The following is a 26,329-nucleotide window of genomic DNA, read 5'->3' as shown; positions in this document are numbered from 1 at the left end:
CTGACTGGCACACCGGCTATTTTTGATTTTTCGGACAGCGCCGCAAGAAACCGACGACGACGGCCACGCCACAATCGTTCTCAGCTTCCTCGCGCCATCCCCTGACGAGAGCGAACAGGAGGACCTCGGACGTGGGAAGCAGAGCTTTCCTTCTTGTATCCGGTGAATGGTTTGAATGGTTTTTGTTTTTCACTTGACACTTTGGAATATTTAGTTGTCGTATCCATATTTTTTTAAGATTCTTGTTTCTTTTTTTGAGAGAATCATAGGAGGAATCATAGGAGGTTGGATGGTTTTTTGCATGATTGGTTTTCGTTGGCTTGGTTTGGAATAGTTTAGTTGCTAGCTGCACTTTTCGAGATTTTTGTTTCTTTTTGTAGCGAGAGAATCGAACAGGAGGATCTGGCCATGGAATCATGAGAATTTTTCTTCTTCTGGTATCTGGTAAAATCTTGCATGATTTGTATTTTTATTGGCACTATTTGCGATGGTTTGCGATGGTTTGTTGAGGTTCTTCTTTGTTTTTGCAGTGAGAATCGTGATCAAACAGAAGTTTTCAACTGCCTGCGGGGAAACCAGTGAGAGATCTCCTTCTTGTTTCTGGTGAATTTGCATTCTGGTTTTTGTTTCTATTGGCAACTTGGAATATTTACAATTTTTGAAGTTTTTTTTTCTTTTTGTAATGAGAGAATCATGATATAGATGGATTTTTTATTTGCTGTTGGAGAGAGCTTTTTCTTTTTGTGTTTGTTTTTATTGGAGATTATAGAGTATTATATGTATTTATAAATAGTTGATCTATTCTTTGCTTGAATCTTTTTTCGATGAATGGCTTCTTTTCTTCTTGTGTTGAGAGAATTTTTAGTGGATTTTGATTCCTCATCTGTTGGAAGTTTCTGCGGTGATTTATCTGTCTTCTTGCCTTAAATCTTTTGATTAGTGAAGATGAAAATTTAGATGATTAGTGGAATATGATCAAAAATATAAATCCTTGACTATTTATAGTGAGACAATTTGCTGGATCTTTATGTCTTTGCATTAAGAGATTCAGCGATTTTCGATGGATAAATTTTTAAAGATACTATTTTTCTAGTAGAAATTTTGTAGATAAATTATTTTTGAATCCTTCTATATTGAAGATTTATTATTATAATTATTGAAAATGAATGTTTAATAATTCTTAGAATATGATTTTAAAATATATATATATATATATATCTCAAGCATAGGATAAATTTATGATTATTTATTGTTGAAGACTTATCAATGAAATATTAATTTTTGAAGAAATTCTTAAATATATATTTGAATCGACATAATTATAATTTGACATAATTATGATATATGAAACTGATTTAACTGATTTAATAAAATTATTTATAAGATCTTTGAAATTTTTAAGAATTTTGTAATTTTTAATTTAAATATTTTAATACCAATATATAAAGTGAGACATATAAATATTTTGGTTTGATTAGATAGATAAAAAAAAATGTCAAATAAAACATAGTGTCAAAAATATATAATTTGATTAAATAATTTTTTTGATTAAAAAATTTTAATTACGTGGAAGAATAAAAATCATATAAAGATTAACTTCGATTTTTTAACTTCGAATTCTTTTTGGAATAATATACTTTTTTGCATAATTTGAACAAAAAACAAAATTGATTTCATATGATCTCTATGCGTTACTATTAAAAATCAATATATATTTATATATATATTAAATTATATATCCTTCGATCATGTAAGTTTGATATATTTTTATTTTACCATTAATAACAACTGAGATATTCAAGTGACCTGTTTTAGATGCCTAACTCTCTATATATATATGAGTAAAAGTGATCACTTGCGTGAGAATGAAATTAAATAAACCAGTTTTTATTGTAAGTGTTTGAATTCAGTCATGTTAATATAATCTTTAAAATATTATAATATTATATAAATAACAATATTATTAAAAGCTATAAAATTTTAAAAGCTAAATTTTTAGAAAAATAATATTTTATATTATTCATTAAATACAATTTTTTAAAATGAATAAATAATAAATCTAATTTCTAAAATATTTTGAGATTTAATATTTTTAAAAAAATTAATGAATTTTTACTTCCATCAATAATTATATGTTTAGCAATATCAATTCATTCTTTATTAAAATTAATCATATTTTTTACTTAATTTTTTTTCTCATGTGAACATTGTATAGATACCAATTTTTTTGAATTGAATCATCATTTTTGTCATTGATGAGATTTTTTAAAATATCATTTACATTGATTTCCATTAGTCTTATATATGTTTTTCATTAATATCTCCATTCAAATATCATGTTAAAAGAATTTAACATCATTTTGAAAATCTTATTTTTTTAATAATATCACTATTACTACTAATCACTTGTCAATTTTTTTTAATTTTGTTTTAATAAAATATTAAAATATCCTTGAATATTATTACTTACAACTTATAACTTATAACTGATTAATTTTCATAGTCTATGTGAATTCTATTAATAATCTATTCAAAGGACTTAAATAGTCAAAAAAATTTTAAATTCTTATTCTAAATTCAACCACTGTTTCTGATTTTATCATTATCATATATCGAAAAAGTTACTAAATTATTTTGAATATCTAATGATTAGATAAATCCTTTGTTATTTACAATCTCTTTATTGATTAAAAACTATTTACTGTACTGTGTTCGAAATTTCACTTTAGATTTCTTAACTATGAAAAGATTGATTTTATGAATTCAACTTATTTTTCTTCTTATTGGTCTTTCATTATTCAAATGATTTCTTCAAAAACAAACAGTTATTAATCAGCTTAATATTCTCTTTTTCTTTCTAGAATTTCTAAATTCTTCTCTCTAAAACAGCAAATATATAAATTTGAACAAATCAAATAATTAGACATGTTTAGTTATGAAATTCAGATATATAAATACCATCAAATTGTTGCATATTCAAAATGATTTCCGCCAATTCTGTTATAAATTATACTATGCATGTGTTGAATGACTTTTTAAATTACAGTATCTTTCAGTTTGTAAAATAATAAATAAAATATATATATTTATATGTATATTTTATATATTGAATATATTATATATTGAATATGTTGATCACTATTATGTAAATTATAAAAGTATTACTCAGTAATAGCTTTTGTATGGACATCTTTAACTAAAAAATAATTGATTTGGTATCGTATTTTATATCAAATAATAATATATTAATAATAATTAATATTTATTGGATCTAATTAATATCTAATTAGATTAGAATTAATATCTAATATAATAATTAAAAAACACAAAGAGATACAGAGAATTTTGATTTAATCTCTCTTCTATCTCTCAAATCATCGCAATAAGAATATCAAAATTTTTATAATTTTACAATTTTACAATTATCTCTATCTTTATAAATTATAAATCTCTTCTTTAATTTACTTCATTCTTAAGAACAAAAAGAAAAAGAAAAATTAAATTCAATATTTTATTAATTATTAAGATTGACTATAAGTATTGTAAATAAATTTAGTAAATTTAATATCTGTTGCCTTCAAACAAAATCGTATTCTTCGAACAAATTGTAATCCTGACACGTAAATAAATTGATCGATTTTTGTGTCATTTGCATCTTCGATTTCTTTGTATTTCATTCAGGCGATTGATATTTTCAGAAAAATTTTCAGATTATTAAAAAATTGACAATAATATTTTAGATCCAATGTTAAATGACTCGCTCAGTATGTATATATAGTAAATATGTATGCTTGCACGATTATGCTAAGACAGGTAGTTGATCAGCGGCTTCGGTGCAGGACGGTATACTATGACGGTCACTGATCGAAAGTCGCGAGTCGTCATAGTAGGGGGTGGTTTGGTGCGTGTTTCGATAATTTTTCACAAACGAGATGATTTTAAAATTTACAAGAACTTTAAATCAAACAATGCCGAATCAAGATTTCAAAGATTTTTAAAAATAGTGAAATTTCGATTTTTTTAGGTCGGTTCTCTGGCAGCTTGCTTTTTTGCGAAAAGGGGTCATTCTGTGTCTATTTACGAGTATCGTCCAGGTGAACTTTTCGATTGGAGAATTAATTCAATCGTTTTCTTTTTATTTGTTTATTCAATTTTTTAAAAATGTATAATTTTATTTTATATAGAATTTTTATTAAATTCTAGTTCAGATGACTTGAAAACTTGAAATTGAAATTTTTTTTATGTTTTTTACACTTTTAAGGAAAGAGGTATTTCAAGTATATAAACTTTATTTTTATTTTTTTGAAGAAATATACAAGATAGAAGAGTTCGCAAGGAGCATACGTAAAAATTTTATATAATACGAATACAAAAATTCTGTGGCCACATTCGTTTCAGATATCAGAACAGAGGATTGTTGGGGTCAGAGCATTGATTTGGCTCTGTCAATCAGAGGGCGGGAAGCTTTAAGGGCAGTTGGCCTTGAGGAGGTTGTGGTCGATCACCATGGTATTGCTATGCGTGGTAGAATGATACACAATAAGAATGGATCGCTCAAAGAAATACTTTATGATGGTGTGAATCAAAACGTGAGTGATTTTACAATATTTCGATTTCTTTTTTTTTCCTTCTTGATTCCAAAAGAAAATCGAGTAAAAAATACGAAGTGCATATGAAGTTTTTTTGCTACTTTCATTCTCATTTTTACATTTTTACAGTGCATTTATTCAGTTACCAGACGATATCTAAACATTGTTCTATTAAATGGTGAGTAAAATTTACTATACAATAATATTATTAGAATTTTTCCCCTCATATTTTAGTTTAATCTCTTGTTTTATCTCAGAACAGTTACATTACATTATGTTACATTACAGTTTATCTGATAACGAAGACAAAATATGAAATAATTTACATGCACTCTAATTTTATTTTTATTCACTTATAATGAAAATAAGTTAAATATGTATAATTTTTCAATATTTTGTATTTATCATAGTATCAATTAATAATTAACAAATAAATTAACTGAAGAATCTTTTTAAAGAAGAAATCTAAAAAATCTTTCTTTATTAAATCATATTATTTGTCATTGAGAAAAATAAAAAAATTTTGCATTAAATTATCTTGATAAAATTGAAAATTAAACGTAGATCCTTTTATACTGAAGAATAAAAAAATGGCCACTGAATATCCGATGACGCGGTAGTGCGTGAAGCCACAAGAATTCGAGCGTGTCGTATTTCTTTCTACCACTAGTTTATGCTTCTTACGATCTTCTATGCACTCGTATATTCTATGCGCTTTAGTGCCATTTTAATCCGATATACATTTATTTATGTATGAAACTTTCGTTATAAGCTGATGCATGCATACAAGTGTTTTCGAAGGATTTATTAAGTTTCAGTTCGATCATGGAGGCATTAGATACATTTCATTGTTAGATTGATTTTATTAAAAAATAATATAGAAATGGTTTATAAAGAATTTTTCTTATAATTAAAGCCATAATTGTATGGAAGAGGACATTTTTAATTCTATTTTTGAAAAGATTGAAACAAATTATTGCTTAAATTTTTTATTCTAATCTCTATAATCACAATGTAGAATGTTTGAACGTGTTGTATAAATTTTTTCAGACTTTTATTTATTAAATAAAATATAATATAATAATTGTTATTGATAATTTAAAGTTGAATATACTTTGATTGCAAAAATAATTTAAAATTTAATTTAAATATAGTAGTAAAAATAAGGTAATTTAAATATCAATTAGTTTTAATTCGTTTTGTTATCTTTAGCGAGTTTTTTTAATAGGTTTTCTATGGTTAAAAAGTTTTTGTCTTCTTTTTTTTAATTTTTAATGTAATTTTAATAAAAATAACTGGGAAAAATGGACATTAAATGATGATTTACGTTTCTAATTTTTTTTCCAAAAAGTTTCATAATTTATTTATTTTTTTTTTTTGATTTTATATGACAAAGGATCAAAAATAAAAATGTTATCTTAAATTAATTATCTTAAATTATTTTTTTCGTTTTTCGGGGATTTTGTATCGAAAACATAGCTGCCGAGAAGTATTCCGAAGTAAATCTCTATTTCAACAAGAAAGTCGTGGATGCGGATTTAGACGATGGAAAGCTGACGATATTGGAGTAAGAATTAATAATTAATCGAAAACAATTCGAAAAATATATCTTCATATAATTTCGTTGAATTTTTTAGCACGAGAACTCGAAAGATAGAGAAAACGGAAACTGATTTGATAATAGGAGCCGATGGTGCTTACTCGATCATCAGAAGAACAATGGCGAAAAAGCCGCGGTTCAACTGTAGTCAAACTTATATCGAACATGGATACCTTGAATTATTCGTCCCTTCTGGAAAAAATAACGAGGTAAAAGTCTTTCTTTAACCTTAAAAATTTTAGATGAAAATTAGCTTTCTCATAATTTTAATGAATCTGTTGTAAAAAACATTATTTCGAATAATTTTTTTTTTTTACGATTAGTCTTAGTTTTTGAATTATTCGTATATAAACTTCGATGCTGTTGTATTGAATTTTCATATGTTTATACAGAGTAATAACACAGTAATAAATATCATTATGTATATATCTATAGTAAGATATACTTTGAAAGAGAGAAAAAAAAAAGAAATTACAATTAAAGTAAGATTTATTGTAATTCTCATTGTATTACATTACACATATTAGAAAGGAAATTTTAACAAAAATTTTAAATTTATAAAGAAGAAAAATTTTGAGTTTACCTATTATATAATTGCTAATCACTTTTAATAATCATATATTGTTATTAATGTACGCGTATAGACAAAATTCAATAATAAGTTAGAAAGTTTTTTGTAATAACTAAAGTTAACTATTAATTATATACAAAGTAAAGTTCTTTATAATATATTTTAAGCTCATTAAAATTTTTAAGGAGGAACAAGATAGGTCAATTTTTAAAAATTTTTCCGATAAATAACTTATTCTTTTTAAATTTCCATTTACATGTCTATGCTAATTCTTTTTTCTTTTAATCTGATAAATTTCATAGACATCAATCTATGATTAGTTAAAACAACAAAATATTCGATTTATTCGATAGATTATTCGATTAGAATTTCGATTAGGGATTATTTTTACCTTTTATTTTTATATGAGATTATTTTTAAATTCATCAGTGATAAAAATTGATTTTTATTTATTCATTAATATTCATTAAGTTACATATAAGATATAAGATATAAGTTTTATAATTAATAATAATTCTATAATTCATGTTAGATGAAACCAGATAGAGTGAAACCTTTCTGTCAAACCTTACACCTCTATTTCTATCTTGCTTTATCTAATATGAATTTCAATTTCTTACATAATTTAACATAATTTAACACAATAAATAATAACTCTCAATTGATATTTTTGTATTATTTTTTATATTTATTTTGATCTTTAGAAATATTTTACACATCAAAATCTTAAAATAAAATAAATATTTTTTAAAATATTGAAATCTTTTGGATTTCAAGTTTACGATGAGTAACAAGCATCTTCATATTTGGCCACGAGGAGAATTTATGATGATAGCTTTGCCCAACGACAACTGTACTTTTACTGTTAATTTATTCGCCCCCTTTTTAACCTTGGACAAGCTGAAAACGCCTCAGGATCTTTTGAGTTTCTGTGAAGAATATTTTCCTGATCTAGTGGAATTAATTGGAAGGCAGAAATTGGTTAAAGATTACTTCGAAAGAGAACCAAAACCTTTGATTTCCATAAAGGTAATTTTAATCAAAGTTTTTATTGATCGATGAATAAAATGTAATTGAAAAATATTTTAAAAGAAGTATTTTAAAAGAAAGTTCTAAAAAATTTTAGTTACAATTAATCGATTAATCAGATTGTTTATCTCAAGATTTATAGAGATTTATAAGAGATTTATAAGATTTATCTCAATCATTCAAGATCTTTATTATCCAAAATTTCGATTATTTTGGATCTTTTTATTACATAATATCAAAACTCCTTTCTGTTTTTATAAATTTTTATAATTAATATTTTTCTTCATTTAGTTTAAGGTTTTATTTTAAAAATTTTATTATTACTCAACGAAAAAGAAATAATTAAATTATATTAAAAAATTCAACATATCAAAATTATAATAATATCAAAATTCTATTAAATTCTATTAAAATGTTTAAATCATATTTTATTATTAATTAAACAAGAGAACTTAAACAAAGAGAAAGGAAATGATTGAAGAAAAAAAACAAATTGCAAACACTAAAGTATTTTTTAAGTTTTTTTTTTTAATTTCTTAAAATGTTTATTTATTTAACATTCATTTTATTGTATTAAAATTTTATAAAAATATTATATTTATTATTAATTATGAAGAGGATTTTTTTTTAAATTTTGAAAAAAAATAAAGTTAATGAATTATAAAATTCTATTAATTTACAGATAAATATTAGTTTGAATATAAAAAATTTATGTGATAGTTGATAGAAATTCAAAAATTTTCAAATAAGATAATGATAAATAATAAGTAATAAAAATAATTATTAAATTCTAATTCACTATTAAAACTATTTTCTTATTTCTTACAAACATTTATAGTGCAAACCTTATCATGTTGGAAAAACCACCCTTCTTCTTGGGGATGCTGCTCACGCTATGGTGCCTTTCTATGCCCAAGGAATGAACACGGTGAGTTTCACTCGATCGATTGAACGATTTCACGTCTTCTTGCTCGTCAGAAAATTACCTTTCACGATTATCTTCTCGTACAATTTAGATGTCCATAATTATTTTTGACTCCACAAATATTTTTGTAATTCATTTTATCATATATCAGGGTTTCGAGGATGTTTTACTTCTGGACGAGTTAATGGAACGTTATAACTCGGATTTTAGCAAAGTTCTTCCAAAATTCTCGGAATTAAGATGTGAAGATGCACATGCCATTTGCGATCTTGCTATGTATAATTACGTCGAGGTAATTTTATTACTTTTTTATTACTCATTAAATTTTTATCGAAATTAAAATTAAATAAAAATTAATAATTATAACATTAAAAATTAAAAAAATATATATATATATATATAATGTTATAATTCACGCAAAGAATATTGGGAAAAATTTTCAAATAAGGATTCATTTCATTTTTAAAAATACAGATGTAAAAATAAATTTTAAATATTATCAACATAATACTACTACTATTACTATTAACTTAATATAAAACTTAACATAAAATTTTCCAGATGAGAGATTTAGTGAGAAAGAAATCTTTCCTCGTTCGAAAATATATAGACACGTTTCTCTATAAACGAATTCCCAAAACGTGGATACCTCTCTACAGTACAATACACTTCTCAAGAATGAGGTTTCGCGATTGCATTGCAAACAAGCAGTGGCAGGATAAGGTAGGTTGAAACACTATGAAAAAAATCAACAATCGAATAAGAATTATTCAAAATGTACTCGAATAATTATCTTTTTACAGATATTACGCAGAACCGCTTGGTGCACGATATTCTTAATCATAGCTATATTAATGGCGTCTTTCATCCAAGTATCCACAAAGAAAAGTATTTTATATTAAATTTTAATACAGATTATTATTATACAAAGTGCACAACCAACGTGGATATGTGTGCGTATGCATCGATTTTACAATAAAACTAATTGTTGACTAATTTCATAATTTTTTTCCCTCAATTTTTTTCCTCTAGAAATTAACTAAAATAGCTAGAAATTTACAATTTTCTATTTGACTGAAGATCGATTAATTGTTTGCACAATTTGAGCAAATCTCGTTTAAGGCCTTCACCTTTTTCTTATTCTTCTTCGATGATAGAACATCGGCCAAGGTATATAAATATTCTTTCAATATAATTATTCTTCTATCTTAATTCTATTGGTTCTTTTCTATGGAAAATTCTTAAGCTAATCAATCTAATTGACTAAAAACCTGTCGCCCAATTAGGTATATCTTTCTGTGTCTACTCGGCACTTGTATATCTAAAATCACGCATGATTTGTTTGAACTTTAAAAGTGATTCTTTCGTCCTTCGGATAATCACTATGAGGATTCATTAAAAAATATTTATAGTATCTTGTGTTTGTTATCACTATAGAAACTCAAGCTTCACCGAATCCGCATTCTTCATGTAATTGTGCTTCTGATTTTCAAACAACTCCACCAGGTGATTGACGAATTTCTCGTGATATTCGTCGATCTGTTCCGTTGTAGGTTCCTCTATTTTTGGCAATTCCAATGGACTACCGACTGACAAGAGACAAAAATTTAGAAAATTATGAAAATATTATTAAGTATATTTGTAGATATTTTTATTAAACATTATTTGTTCTGAAATATTATTAAAAAGTAAATATTAAGAAATATTATAAATAATAATATTAAAAATAGATATTATTAAAAAAAATTTTAATGCTACGAATTTGCTATAATATAAAAATTAATGCAAAATTCCTTTTTTTGTAATAAAAATTAATGTTCGAGAGAGATACTAATTATTATTTTGAAAATGGACTAATTCTGATTATAATTAATATTATGTATCATGTCTGATTAAAACACTCACCGACAACCGTGACTGGTTTCCGTCGCGGAATAATGCCAAAAGAATATTGAAAGAATCCTCGACCTTTCAAAAACACTGGCGCCAATCCGATCTTTTTACGAACATAATGCTGTATTCTTCTCATCAATGTGCCCTCTGGCCAATAATATTGATCGTATATATCTGTTTCTCCAAACGAGATGACAGGTACTAAGGGGGCCCTAAAACAAATAAACAAAATTATTAATTAAAAAATTTTAATTATCGATAGTTCATTTCATATTATAAATGAACGATTCTCTTTTAACACGTTCACTGTCCAATATTATAGTACTGTTTTCTATTATTTTAATCCATCATTATTAATGTTCATTTATAATAATGTTGTTAATTATGTTGTTAACTAAATTAAAAAAACATTTATTCAATTTTCTTCTATTAAAATATAATGAATATTTTTTAAGATTAGTATTTTATGTTAGTATTTTGAAGGATTTATTCGTATAATTTTTTTTTTTTTATAAATGAATTATTTATTGTTATGTAAAATTCAATCATGCAAGTAAAAATAGACTATTTTTTATATAATATTATGTATGAATTTAATATGATAAAAAATGTGCATTTTACATGAATAAAAAAATGAAAAATATAAATTTTTGAATACAATTGAAATTATAGATCAAGAATTCATATTCAACATTTAAGAAATTTTTAAAATCATTTTCATTAATGCAAACATAAAACAGAAATATGTTCATTCATAAATGATAATGATTGTAATTGAATAATACTAGATTTATTTATATCATGATTCATTAAAATTTATTTATATTATTAAATTTATTTATATTATTTATATTATTTATTTATTATTTTAATTACTTAATGGAAGAATCATGATCATTGTATGAACAAAGTTGAACAGATTAATAATAATATTTAAATTGATCAAATTTTATCACGTCAATCAATTAAGAAATAATGCTAAAATTTTGAACACTGAACGTATTAAATAATTGCAAAAATTGATGTAGATAATAATCGGTTTGCGGCAATTTACTGCGATTTATATATCTTTTTTTTCTTTTTTTGAAGATTGTTTTTTCTTTTCGAACTTCAATGTCAATTTTTTTAACGAAGGATAAAAAACTGATGTAATACGTTATTGTAAATTGTTTGATTTGAAAAAAAAAATCTAAAAGAATTTAAAATACGTTAGAACAAATATTATCTGAAAATATCATTTCATTCAATATTTAAATCAATTTACATTCGGATTGTCAATAAAATGTTCATTTTTCGTTTAATTGAAATGAAATAATCGTCAAAGATAACATTAATTATAAATTATAATAATTATAAATTATAAACAATTTAAATTAAATATAAATTAACATTGATGAAGCGAAATAGAGAACGACGATAGTATAATAGAGACAAAATGGTCTCACTCTAAATCCATCTCGTTTCGTCTAATGAAAACTTCAATTGCTTACTAAATAAATAAATTATTATATTTTATAATAATAATATAATTTTTATGTTTATTTGATTAAAAATCCTTCAAAGATATCCAATATTGCATAATATAATATAACATGTTTAATTTTATGATTTAAAATCTAAAATTAATAATGTTAAATAAAAATATTTATTTTTATTTATTCATTTTAAAAATCTATTTTTCTCGATCTTGAAAACAATATATCTTATTATTTCATAGTTGAGCGGCAGTGTATATTTCTAATAATGAATATAATGAATGTTTATAAAGTCGCAAAAAATTTTCATAATTTTTTACGTGACTTGTTTTATATAACGTTATTTAATTATGTTAATGTTAAAATATATTGATGACAAACTGCTGCAAGCCGTTCTTTTGCATAATGTTAAAAATTAAAATGATGTGCGTTACGTTCAAAAATCATTGTTTTCGAAAAATTATCATATTTCGTTTTTCTTACAAAGAAATCATATTTTTATGATCTAGTACGAAATGAAATTCATATTAAATATGAATATTATTATCTTTGTTTATTGTAATTTTTAATGAATAATAAAATAAGAAAGATATACTTGGAACATCGTCTAAAAAAAAAGACATATTTCGAATGTTTGCTATGAAAAGTTATATGAGTGAGTTTTCATGTACAGTTTATAACGATGAAAAAAATGAAATCTGATGTAATCTTTTTGATTTTAATTTTTATTTCATTTAAACGTGATTTTCTTTGAGAAGAAAATTATTTAAATATGATTTTTTTTTATAATGATGTTACTTTAATATACTATTTCTCATAAGTTAAATAATAGATGTTTTTTTCGTAACGTACATCATAATAAAGCAGATAAATGCACAATTTTATGTAGGTTTTCTTTTTCCAATATTCTCGCGAACTTGTAATACGAATCAATGTAAACATTGATAATTCTAACCCATGCTTCAGCGCAATCTTAACGAAGCCTTTTCTCCTTTTTAGCAGGATACGATATTTGCCCGGCTTACATTCCAATGATTCCCATGCTCCACCGATAACAAGAATGGTTGCTCTTCCAGTGAATGGTGCCTCGGGCTTCGTCGATAGCTGATGGATTAAACTCCTTTGAGAACTGCTGATACCCGCTATGTTTTTAAACAAAAATTAGAAATATGAGAAAAAAAAGAAAAAAATTGGAAAAATTAAAAATACGAAAAAATTAATTTAAACGGGCTTCGTTTCAATATAAATATTTTTAAATATTTTCTTTTCTTTTGATTTTTAAATAATTCTTTTTACGCGAGAGTATAATTGCTCTGATTATGATTTTTTATTTAGACTTTTCATGCAGTTTCTTTCTTTTTCTCCTCAATTAATGATAATTAATTTTTTGTAAGAAAACTTAATTCAACATACAATTCCAAGAGCTAATATTTAATTAACATGCAATATTTATCACAGAAATATCTAAAAACTAGAAATAAAGTATTTGAAAAATTATACATAGTCATAATTTATTTGATTATGTACATTGTTATCATTTTTATCAGTTTTTATTAGCAATTTTTATTATTTTATGAAAATATTGAAATAAATATCTTAATAATCTATATTGACTTTTTTCTTTAATATTTTCTTCACAACTGATAGACTTTATTTACAAAAAGATTTCACATGGAATAGATAATTTATGTAAGTCGAGGAAAAAATGTACTTTATACTTTGAACGTTTGCTTTGAACATTCTTTGTAACATTCAAATTAGTAACTTTTCGTAACATTTATTAATAATATTACATCAAGCAAAATAAAAGAAAAAAAAATTTTAAAATAAAAAAATAGTAATAAAATTCTGTAAATTTTTATAAATTCTTCATAATTGATATATTATTGAAGTTATAATTCTATCTTTAAACAAAATTAAATAATGTGTTTTTTTTGTTTCGTTTGTGGAAAATATGTAATATGTAAATATGTAATCATTTTACATTACACTTACTTGTTACGCCACATGCGTTAAAATAAAAATTTATTAATGATACGTACCTCCCATGTAGGCATATTCACGGAAGAACGGGATTTTAAAGTGTTGTTCCAGTATCACGACCCGGAAATCCAAACCCGGAAACACTTTTTTACAGTTGAGATGATCCGTTCCGAATGCGCCGAATACTCCTGTGGACAGAATTCCATGTGGAAAGCTGCAGAATAAATACGACTTGGTCGGATCCAGGTCGGTAGTTTTTACTAATTTTATAGGGAAATAGTTGCAAAAGTAACGTTGCCACGCATTGCCTCTCATCAATCTTGTCCATCGTTCGCTGAAACAGAGAAATCGAGAATTCGTGATGCATTTTAATTATAATGTGTAATGAAATAGACGTGCAAAAGGATGAAATAAGAAATATTACGGTTGTTTTTTAATAATGAACGAATTTTACCATTTATCTTTCAGTATAAAAAATTTTTTAATTTTAATTTTTTTAACATAAACTTTCAAGATGTAAGAATCTTGAAGTTTATTTTTATCAAAAAAAATATTTTTATTATAAATTTAATAAATATTATTAAGAAATATTACTAATTATAGAAGATAACTTTTTATTTTAATTAGAAGCCATGAATGGTAAAAAGAAATTATACTTCTATTATATTTGTTTTTAAATTCTTATCGACAGACTATCACGACAGACTAAGAGAGTAAAGGAATTTTAATTAATGTAATATTGAAATTTCATTTGCATAGATCAATATCCGGGATAATAAAAATTAAATATATATATACTTAAAAATTGATTATATTTCATGATTTAATTTATAAATTAATTATATTTGATTAATTTAAATATTTATTTTAAATAATATTACATGGATTTAATAAAATATATATTAAATAATTGATAGAAAAATGTATTAAATAATTAAAATTTTATCACAGTAACTTCAGAAAAAATTCGAAGTAAAAAATTCAATTCTAAATAACAAATTTTAATTCTATTCAATCTATAAATATTTCATATAAAATAAACTATTCAATAATAATAATTCAAAAACATTATTAAATATTTCGATTCTTATTTGCTTAAAAAGAATTTTATCGATTACTTATCTAAAACAAATTTATTAAACGATAAGATCATAAATCATGCCAGATGTCTAGTTAGAAATCAAATGAATTTTGCCAATATTTAAGAATATTTAAAATATCATTTTGAATAAAAAATATTATATATACAATGAAATGATTCTCAATCTTCATTTTCAAAATGTAGTGATATAAACTGCAAATAATTAAATGAATTTAAATTACTTAACTTTTAATGATTGTTTATTTATTAATAATTATTTATTTATAATTATGTTTTACAATTATTTAATTAATGATAATTTGTAAAAAAATAATCCAAAAAATCAATTCTATTCATCAATTAAAAAATATTTCATCATATAAAAAAGAGTAAGTTAATTTATATATTATATAAAATCAATTTATATTGATTTTAAAGTAAATATAAATATTAAAAATTAAGTAATGCATATGTATTTATTACTTTATCATTCTCGAGAACGAAAATACGAATGACAATGTTTGCATATGTATAGTTTTTTTATTCAAAATAACTTTTCAAATATATTGGCAAAATGGAAATATCTTATACAGGATATCCCGTAACTAAAATGATAAAACTCGACAAAAAGTGACATGTAAAAGAATAAATTAAAAATATAGAACGAAATTTTTATTATTTAAAATTCGAGTAAATTAAAAAAAATTTCAAGTACGAGTTAAAATGGTTATTTCTGGATTTGATAAATTAGTATGGATTATCGATAGGAGATAATTTGATGTATGAAAAAAAAGATAAAAAAAAATATAGAATAAATTTTTTTCATTTAAGAATTAATTTTCGACAAAGAATGAATTTGAAAATTACACGTATATATATAAAATTTCGATTTTTAAAAAAATGAAGATTTAAGCGGTAAAATTTTATATTTTTTATTTATTTTTACATCTAGTAGTAATAATAATCATTTATCGATAGTTCATTTTTATTCAATCGGAATTAATCAATTTCACTTGATTTGTATTTAAAAAAATTTCAAATTTGATTTATGAAAAGAAAGTTACAAATCAAAAAAATTTTATTCTGTATTTTCGACTTATTATTTCATGCAGAATCATAATGGGATGCGAATCGAAAGATTAAGAGAAATCGTAAATATATTTAGAATTTACCTTCTGCCACCTTTATTACATGTATCCCAATCGTAGTACATCCAGAGTGTGTAAAGCAGCACGAAATAGCGTGTGATTTTCGAGTACAATAGGAGATAAGCAAAAAGAAGGTAACCTATTAAATCTCCTCCGCTTAGAAGAATGATCCATAACGCGGCTGAAAGCGTTTCTAATCTTCGTTTCAATGGTACATTCAACGGTGCGAATTCCACGCCAAGAATCTTCATTGTTTTTCTTATATTTTCTTCCTCTTATCGTGACATCAAAGCAGTTCTTCTGAAGTAGCTAATAAATCATTAAATTATGATTTAAATGATTTAATTTTTTTTGATATATACCTAAGCTATGAAAAAAATAGTAATTTTAAAATAAAAATGAATTTTTTATGTTGTTAGTATTAGATTTTGCTTTGATAAATAATAAATAATAGTAAAACATGTTTTGTTAAAAAAATTAATAAAATATTTATCGTTTGTAGATAAAATAAATATAAGTAAATACAAATGAGAAGAACAATAATTATGTATTAAGTATTTTTTCTTAAAATAATAATGACAAAGTTTATCTCGATTTGCTATAAATATATTCTTTATAATTATACTATTTATAATTGATCTACAACATTTATTTTATTTTTATTATAAATAATTATTATAAATAATTTCAAATTTTTTCAGGATTCTTTTTGAAAATTTAAAATGTTGAAAAAATTTTAAAAGGATAAAATGGATGGCAAAATACCAAAATATTAATAACTACTTAATTACTTATATATAATAATAATTATTATTATATTAATTCTATCCTATTAATCTATTAAATCCTATTAATTCTATTAAAATTAATAATTTGCTTTGTAAAAAATTAGTTAATAATCATATGTAATATAAAATTTAAAAATAAGATATAAAAAAATAAAAAACTTTTCAGAAATTAAAAAAAAAACCATTTGATTTTTAAATAATCAATCAAATTTATCATTTTAAAATATTTTACATTATCAGTATCATTTTTCAAATTCTTCGTTGCACGTATCTCTATATCCTTATTGCGACGCTCCAAGAATAGAGATATATGTGTATATATACTAAGTACATAAATTGGATGGACATAACTGTGCATCGTATGATTCTTTGACGTAGGACTTAGAAAATCTACTAACCTTGGTAACTCTGCCCCTTCTCCAAATTTTATACCTGAAATGATTCCGGTCGGACTACTTTACTGCCAAGGCAAGTTCTAATGTCTCTCTTAACGAACAAGGTCAACTCGAGGAAAACATGGTACGACATATGCTCTTCGAACAATGTACGATTATTTATAGAAACTAAGCACGAGAAAAGAAATAGAATCGGTTCATTCGATTGGATCAATTTTATCTTCGTTTGCCTCGATGTCTATATATCTTGGGAAAAATAAAATTTTTAAAATAAATGATTTGATTTAAATGGAATAGAATCATTTTTGAACTACATTGGATTTCGCAAATAAACTTCTCTTTGAAATAATAATTACTTGAAGAAATAATATTTCAAATTTTGATATCATCTTATACAAATACTATTTTAAAATGAAAATTTACTGAAATATAAGAATAAATAATAGATATCTATTTCGAATAATGTTTTAATAAATGTAAAAGCGCTTTTATATACGCATGCATTTGTACCGATACAATGAAGAAGCATACTTCTGTTTTCTAATTTTTGACTGTGTCAGTGTCACATGCATGCGATTGTTCTCCAGACATAGTCTAGACGCAGATGCAGTACATTTAGGTTGCGTTTAGAGTCTTACTCAAGTTCATCGTATATTCGTTTTCTTAAAGTGTTTTTAACACTTACAACGAATAATAATTCTTTTTATCTACAATTAGATCTATTTATTCTTTACTGGCAGGGCATCATTCATCATTATTGTTTGTATTATTTGTGTTACACAAATAATATGTATTTCTTTTTTAAACTTTCATTTATTGCATTATTATATAAAATATATCATATAAAATAATAGCTTTGACATGTTGTAATTTGACATATTGCAAATATAATAGTACAAACAGTGGCTATTAATGACATAACTGATTCTGATATTCTGATATTTGTGAATCTATGAATTTTCGATCCGGTATCAATACGTATCAAAGGCAAAAATATCGAAGGAAGTGAATATATATCTTTGATATCTAGAAGAAAAAATATTAGATAGTATTACAGATATTAAATGAGTATTGATCTTTGTGAAGTATCAAATGGATTGATTCAATACAATATTGGCTTGATATTGAATGAAGAGGAATCGGTATCGATAATCGATACTAAATATTTAAAATTTTGATACGTATCGATACTTTCTAGTGAATGCTTTGGTATTCGATTGAATCGATAGTATCATTAATAGTATCGATATTAATACTATTACTGGTTGTACGCGTGAACAGTGATCGAAATAAAGTAATCAATGATAATATGACGAAGAACTCTTTTCTTCATCTCGATTCTGAATCTTTTTTGAATTTCGATATATCTGTATACAATGTTGAACAATTTTTATTTCCATTTATAATACTTTTTATTTATTTATCTAATAAATAAATGTTCTTTGTTTCTTTATCTTATCTAATTGGGGCAATTATTGTGAGTTTATCACGAAAAAATTTTATAATTTTGCTATATTTTAATATCGCAAATTTAAATTATTTTATGGAATTTGTGTAATTGCATTAATAGAAAAAAAAAATAAAAGAATCGATTGAAATATATTTTAAAGTTTAAATCATATCGATATATTCATTTTGACATTATTGTAACATAAATTATTAAACTTATTAAATCTTTCGTAGTAATTTTTTTTTTAGAAAAAGACGTAGAGTTTAGATATGATATATACTTATTTATTATTATTACATTTATTATTATAAATAAAAAAATTTTTATTGATATGGCATGTAATTTTATTTCATATTATATAATATGTATTATCAATATATTTTTGTATGTTTAGATAGCATAAAGAAAAATTAATAAAAAAAAATTTGAAAGAAAATATATATGAAGTACAGAAAAACAATATATTTGTAATGATTTGGACGTTTTAATTAATATTGTCAATGTTCTTTATTTATAATTTTATTTATAAATTGATTTTTAATTAATTAAAATTTATTTTAATCATTTAATTTATTAAACTTATTGTCGTACAAATTCGTAACATTTGATTAAACGTAATAATATTTTTTCTTATTTTGGAATTTCATTATATCTTAAGTTATATTTTTTCTTGACATAATTTTTTATGTTATAAGTATTACTAAATTTATTATTATTAAGTTTATTATTAATAAAACGAAGTTATTAATAAGTTATTAATAAGAAGAATAATACGTAATTGAAACAATAACAGTAATAAAAAATATAATTCAAAAAACAAAAGATATGTTTATTCAAATGATGCAACAATATTTTTTTTTCTATAAAAAATTTATAATTTTATGTTAAATAAGTAATTGATAAATATATATAGTTTCTTTAAATATTTATTTATTTATTATTTATTAATTAATATTGAAAAATAGAATATATTAATTTAAAGTTGAATCATATTATTGCATTTAATCAAGTGTCGCAGAACAATTCTTGTATAATTCTTAATGTATTCGTAGAATATTTTTGACTTAATCTAGAACTAATTCTAGAAATCAAAAAGATAAAAATTGATATATGAAAATATAGATTAGTAATTTAATGAAGCTTATTCATTAAATTAAAAACAAAATTAAAATTTGTATTAGATGAAAAGAGATACGAATTTTATCTCTGTCACATCATTGTCTTTTTATCTCGTCTTAATTTACATAATATTTAAATTTTTTATAATTTAATAAATGGATTCAATCAATCGATATTTTTGTATATCAATATTATGTTTGTTTTGACTTTTAGAATCTTCCACAAATATATTAATGCCGTATATAATTCATAATTATATTGACAATATTTATATTTTTTGATTTATATTTGCTACTTCATTAAAATATAAATATTGTATCCTTGAGAATAAATTGTAATATGCATAAATTTTTATTAAAACTATATTTTATTATAATGCATTTTTTTGCATTTACAAAAATTATTTATGCATTTATACATATATAATCAATCTTATATAAGATATATAAATCCATTTTATTACGTTATAGTATACGTTTTTTAGTTATAATAATGAAATATAATAAATGTTAATAGAATTACATATTGCATTATTTACTGATACTTATAACATGATGTTTTCAAGCTACGATATGAATATAATATGTAACGAATATGGTATAAAAAACATGCGAATAAAAAATTGAATTGAAATGTTATTAATATTTATTAATTAATTTATTAATCATGTAACTAAGAATATAGAAATTATGAAAGTAAAAATTATATAAAAAAAATTTACAAACTCATTTTTGGAAAAGAAGAATTTAAAATTCTGAAATTTTATTTAATAAATCAACGATCTTTATTTGAAATTTTAATAATAAACAAATAAATTCACGGAAAATTGAAATTTTATTGATCAATTACTAATCGGCAGCAATTTAATTTAATAGGAAAAATATACAAGATAAGAAATTTAGTTTAGAAATTACTAAATGTCTATAAAATAGTATTTTACATTATATTTGTTAGAAATATTTTTTAATGAATAACCAAAAAAAAATTTTTATTGATAAGAAAGATTTATTATCGAGATATATAATAATGAATTATAATAATAATTTTTATGCGTATATAATAACATTTGTATAATATGCACAATATTCTATATATAATTTTATAAAACAATTTATAATGAAAATTTCAGAAAGAAAAAAATTATCAATTTACAGTTTAAATTATCGATATAATTAATATTTTAAGAATTGTTGTATATTTACAGAAAATATGTGAATTTTTTAATAATATCTTAATCTTTAATATTACAATAATCTTTCTTAGAATTTAATAAAAAAAATGAATTTAATAATTTCCCGATATTTGTTTAAGGAAAAAAATCCAAATAATTTTTAAGACAAGAAAAAAAGAAAAACAATTTGTATTGAGAAATGGTTAGATTATTTTTTTTTTTATTTTAATCATCAATTTCTGAGAAATTTCATAAATTTTTCATATATTAGATTTTTTAATATTAAACTATCCTTCATACTTAATCACTAGCAATGAGGAAGTAATCATAATCATTATCGAACCACCATGCAAAATCTCTTGCAACCTGACCTGATCTCACACAAGCTTATTGAAGCGATACCAAAAAATTTCTGTTCTCACTCAATGTATCTCCTTTTCACGAAAATCAATTTAGTAGCACAATCTACTAGATTCTCGTTTTAAACCTTGTCCTGACAAACAATTTCGTAATATCATCACCATCCATCTATGTGAAACTTCCATTAATTGATTAAAAATTGGTTATTATAATTGATTGAAAGTTTTAATTTGATGGATTAATAAATAGCAATATCTTTTAAAAGGTAATGAATCATTTAAACATTGCGAATAAATTGTCGTTTTAAGTTAATATGTCTTCATGATTAATATATTGTGATTAATATATTTAATATGTTTAATCTATTTATAATTCTTTAAAATTATACTAGATAATTATATTAGACATATTTGGATTTGGAAAATTTGATTTTTACATTGATAAAAGAATTGATAAAAGAGATAGAATTAGAAACTAAGAAATTATTTCTGTGGAATTATTTATTTGAATATTATATGAAATAAATAAATTAACTAATTTAATCGATGATCAAACAACAAAAAAATTATTTTGAATCATAATTAAATAATAAAATAATTAAAAAAAAAATTATATGTTTGTATAAATAAAATAATATATTTATTTGAAAAAAAATATCTATCTAAATAACATGATATATCATTCAAATAAGAAAATTATTAAGCATTAATAGGAATATATTTAAATATTATATCACAATTACATTACATTTTAATATATAAAAAGATAAAGAAAAGAAAGACATGAAAATAAAATACGAGAATAAAATATTTATGATAAAAATGCGGCATTTCTTGAAAAGAATTTAATTTCATTTTATTTTGACTTCTATCGAAAACAAGATCATAATTTAATATCAAATTTGCCATTTAAATATAAAATTGGTCACTATAAATTTGATTGATAAGTGAGAATGCGAAATTATTTACTATGAAAGTGGAACATTTCCTTTTATATTTCCTTCTATATTATAGTTAAAGTAATAAAGTATATTATACATAACGTAGAAATGATTAAAAAATTATTTTAGAATAAAAATTTTATTTTAGAAATTATTCATTTGTTTAAGCTTAAATGTTCCATACAAAGATTGTGAATTATTTAAATTATTTAATTTTTTTATTACTATTGAAGATTGTTCCTTAAAAGTGAAATTCTATTTTTATTATAAAAAATTATTGATTAATTATTTCAAATAAAAAAAGTAAAATTGTTTATCAATAGATAATTTCGCGATCAATAGATATTAATAGATAACATATCAATAGATAATAGTATTAGATAATAGATACAAAACATTATATAAATTATGATATTATCTTATGTTTTAAAAATAAAACCTATTTCACAGAATTTTAAAAACGATATGGGAAACGATAACGATTCAGATAAAGAAATTAGATATTCAAATGAAAGACAAAGAAAAATAATTATAAAAATTAAATTGTCAGAAGATGATATTTTAGATAATTTAATAATTTGAGATTTATGATATAATAAAATAATAATAAATAATAATAAAAAAAAATATTTGAAAAAATAAAATATAATGAAAAAAATAAACAGACAAGAATATGCAAAAAAAAATTGTAAAATTATTTCAATCAGAAAATTTGTGAATAAAAGTTGCTGGAAATATTACATAAATCTTATGAAGAAAACAAAACGTAAAAATATTTTTGAAGTTTTAAAATATGGTAGATTTTTATAAATAAATATTTCTTTATTTACTTAAATATTCTATGTTATGATATGGCAAAATATTAAAATATAATAAAAAAATTCAAAAAATTTATGCTTATAAATATTATTTAATATTTTTGTGCAAATATTTTAATATATAACAAATTTTAAGAATTTTTTAATATTTCTAAAAGATGAATTGATCACATTTTGATAACAAAAGAAAAAATATGAAATTAAGTTGCACTTTAAAAATAAATAATTTTTGTTCATCCGTTACAAACAGATTATTATATAAATTTTTTCATCAAAATATAATACACATAAAAAACTTATACTTAAAGTTTTAAAAATCTATTTTTTTGTAAAAAAATTATTTAATTTAATTTATTTATTTTTTATTTTTAATTTAAAAATTTTTTTAAATTTATTTTGATTTTGTGTATTTTTCTGAAGGAATCTTATTTAGAATTTCATTATTTTATAAACATTCTAAAATATATATGCATATATCTTATCTCCTTAGTTTTTATTTTTATAACAACTAATAACTATTTTTATTGTCGAAATTATCTTGAATTTATAATTATTGATCAAAAAAAAATTTGTTTTAACATCTCTATTTGTTTTAAAATAAAAGCTTATTGAAAATTTAATAATTATATTTACATTTTTTAAAAGAATAAATTAAAATTTATAATATTGAATTATTTCTAATCAGAGTTTTTATTCAGTTAAAGTTTCTTTCAGTCATATCATTCATATTGTCTTTTTTATTCAGTAAAATTTTACGCGTCTGATTTCATCAAAAAAGTTCAATTTTATCAATGAAAATATCGAATTCTTTTATTAAATATTTTAAAAAGCTCATTATTTCTTTTCATTGAATTTTTTTCTAAAACAAAACTCACGAAAAAATAATAAAATCAAAATAAATATGTTGAATTCAGTAAAAGATCTATAAAAATTTAAAAAATTTTAAAAATTATAAGAATAAAAAAATTATAAATTATCGAAGAAATAATATTTTTATTATTTATAAGAAAATATTATTATTAACTTTTACGATTTCGATTAATATTGAAAATTTTTATTTATTATAAATTATTATTATCAATTAAATCATTTATAAAAAAATAAAGAATGAATGATTATCATTTCTATCCCGGAAAAGAATACTTTATATTAAGATAATCATAGATATTTATAATGATATGACAGCACGTTGCGATTTAATTGAAACATTTCATCCCACACATCATAATCTTCAAATATTATTTCATTTGAAAATTTCATATATATTCATATTATGAATATAAAACTTTTTTGATAAAAATCAAAAAATACAAAATATAAAAAAACACACATATATATGTATTTAAAAAAAATATAACTCTTTTAAAGAGTTGAAAAAAATATTTTAAAATGACAGAAATTAAAAAAACAAAATACAAAATCTATAGACAAACTCTATAAAAAATTATTATTAATTAATATTTTTCGTATCTAAATTATAATCCACTTTAAATATCTCATTATCTCTCAATAAATCTGAATAAATATTGCATTAACATATCAATTTAAATATACATACAATAACAAATAAAATAAATATTTCATAACACGTTTTCCAAGAAAGTGAAGTAGAAACATATAATGAAAACTGAATTGAAACATAAAAAATATTCAAGGCTCTCGAAACGTGTAATGAATATCTGTCGACCCACTCAATCACCAAAATAGACAATACATATAACACGAGTGACATCCGTACGCAAGCGTTTCCTAACGCTTACCTGTGACCACGATGGAGCCTGTTTCCATTTGCAGACTCCAAAAAATTTCCAGCGCCACCGGTCGTCCGTCCTCATGCACTGATCTCCGGCGTCGGTTTTTTCGAGTCCAAGTTTATACAACAATCAGGACGAATAGCACAGGACGAGGTGGAGGAAGGTGAACGCTCGCGACGAAATGCTCAGCTCAACGTTACAATGTTCACTGGCTCGGCGCCTTGCGAGACGGACGGAAGAGGCCCGCGTGCGTGAACGTAACGCGGCGTACAGCAGCACGCGGCTGAATCAATGAAGGGAGAGGAGGCGTATCTGTTGGCGTCTCTGTCTTTTTCTCTCTCTTTCTCTCTTTTCCACCGTAGCATTGGTAGGCCGCGCGCTGTTGAAAAATTGATGCTGCCCGATGCAGTTTTATATTATGCTCTCTTCTCGATCGATAATCCGTGGATCTAGCTGATGAGACGAGTAGACGGTGGAGATTGCAGATTTGTGGAGGGCGGATAGAGGGCGCGTCCTATTTATGGAAAAGAAGAATGTCTTTTCCACTTATATTGTGTTATACTTTGTTTATTTCACTTTGAGGATGTTGCGTGTAAGTACTTACGAAAGTATGCGAATACACTTTTTATAGGAAAATTTTATGAATAGCGCTATGTTAAACTTTATGAAGTATTATTTTAAACTTTATAGCATTATATGCGAGATTATATGCGGGTAAAGTTTGAAATAAATGTGAAAATATATATATATATGTAAGTTGTAAAATGTTTATTATTAATATAAATACTTTGCGAAAGTTACGAAAGTATTTAAATAATTAATCGATGTTGTATTAATAATAAATATTATGATGTTATTTTAATATAATTGTATTTTATTATTCAAATTTTATTATTGAAAGTATTAAAATTTTATATAATAAATTTTTAGCATTAATTATAATTTTTTATCTATTTTTTAAAATATTTTATGACGTCTATGAAATGTATAATAAACATATTATATCTTGTTATAATTTTAAATTTAATTCAAATTTTATCTATATAATCTTGATAGTTAAGTCTTTATTTATGATGATAATGATATGATATAATATTAAAGTTTTATATGACATATATATTATATTTAATTTTTGTAGCAAGTTTTCATATATTTGTGAGTTTATTTTACGCAATTTAAATATTAAACGTAGATTATAGATTTTAATTAATTAAATAATATTTTAATTACTTTAAAAACT

The 26,329-nt window shown here is 22.6% G+C and overlaps 2 protein-coding genes across 9 annotated transcripts; one reads left to right on the top strand and one right to left on the bottom strand.

Annotated features, from left to right (window-relative positions):
• The first annotated feature begins 30 nt into the window (after positions 1-30).
• LOC108000075 (kynurenine 3-monooxygenase) lies at positions 31-9,710 on the top strand. 8 transcript variants are annotated; one of them, XM_062073545.1, is made up of 13 exons: positions 31-162; positions 381-444; positions 531-603; positions 4,025-4,094; positions 4,399-4,589; positions 4,719-4,767; positions 6,069-6,156; positions 6,227-6,398; positions 7,538-7,789; positions 8,628-8,717; positions 8,866-9,006; positions 9,276-9,437; positions 9,518-9,710. In XM_062073545.1, exons 5-13 carry the CDS (start codon positions 4,518-4,520, stop codon positions 9,614-9,616), a joined length of 1,125 nt encoding a protein of 374 aa, XP_061929529.1. In that variant the 5' UTR covers positions 31-162; positions 381-444; positions 531-603; positions 4,025-4,094; positions 4,399-4,517; the 3' UTR covers positions 9,617-9,710. The 8 variants fall into 8 exon arrangements, with proteins under 8 accessions (XP_061929529.1, XP_028523589.2, XP_028523590.2 ...); XM_062073546.1 differs by having other exon boundaries at positions 106-169; XM_028667788.2 differs by lacking the exon at positions 4,025-4,094.
• Positions 9,475-25,377, bottom strand: LOC108000077 (2-acylglycerol O-acyltransferase 1-like). The gene is made up of 6 exons (XM_017060233.3): positions 25,096-25,377; positions 16,319-16,603; positions 14,125-14,399; positions 13,038-13,224; positions 10,620-10,819; positions 9,475-10,303 (listed from the first exon to the last, which is right to left on the bottom strand). The coding sequence occupies exons 2-6, from the start codon at positions 16,543-16,545 to the stop codon at positions 10,146-10,148; spliced, it is 1,047 nt and encodes a 348-aa protein (XP_016915722.1). The 5' UTR covers positions 16,546-16,603; positions 25,096-25,377; the 3' UTR covers positions 9,475-10,145.
• Positions 25,378-26,329: the final 952 nt, after the last annotated feature.

Source organism: Apis cerana, linkage group LG4 (genome assembly GCF_029169275.1).
Source record: "Apis cerana isolate GH-2021 linkage group LG4, AcerK_1.0, whole genome shotgun sequence".
Lineage (NCBI taxonomy): Eukaryota > Metazoa > Arthropoda > Insecta > Hymenoptera > Apidae > Apis > Apis cerana.
Note: the sequence above shows the minus strand (reverse complement) of the source record. Positions and strands in the feature narration are given on the sequence as shown.

Excerpts from the sequence above, each read along its gene's own strand:
- LOC108000075 (XM_017060230.3), top strand. The coding sequence starts at position 3,851 with ATGACGGTCACTGATCGAAAGTCGCGAGTCGTCATAGTAGGGGGTGGT. Across the intron at positions 6,157-6,226 it reads GGAAAGCTGACGATATTGGA|CACGAGAACTCGAAAGATAG; the intron begins GTAAGAATTAAT and ends TGAATTTTTTAG. Across the intron at positions 9,438-9,517 it reads ACAAGCAGTGGCAGGATAAG|ATATTACGCAGAACCGCTTG; the intron begins GTAGGTTGAAAC and ends ATCTTTTTACAG.
- LOC108000077 (XM_017060233.3), bottom strand. The coding sequence starts at position 16,545 with ATGAAGATTCTTGGCGTGGAATTCGCACCGTTGAATGTACCATTGAAA. Across the intron at positions 10,820-13,037 it reads AAGATTGCGCTGAAGCATGG|GGCCCCCTTAGTACCTGTCA; the intron begins GTTAGAATTATC and ends TATTTGTTTTAG. Across the intron at positions 10,304-10,619 it reads GAAACCAGTCACGGTTGTCG|TCGGTAGTCCATTGGAATTG; the intron begins GTGAGTGTTTTA and ends GTCTCTTGTCAG.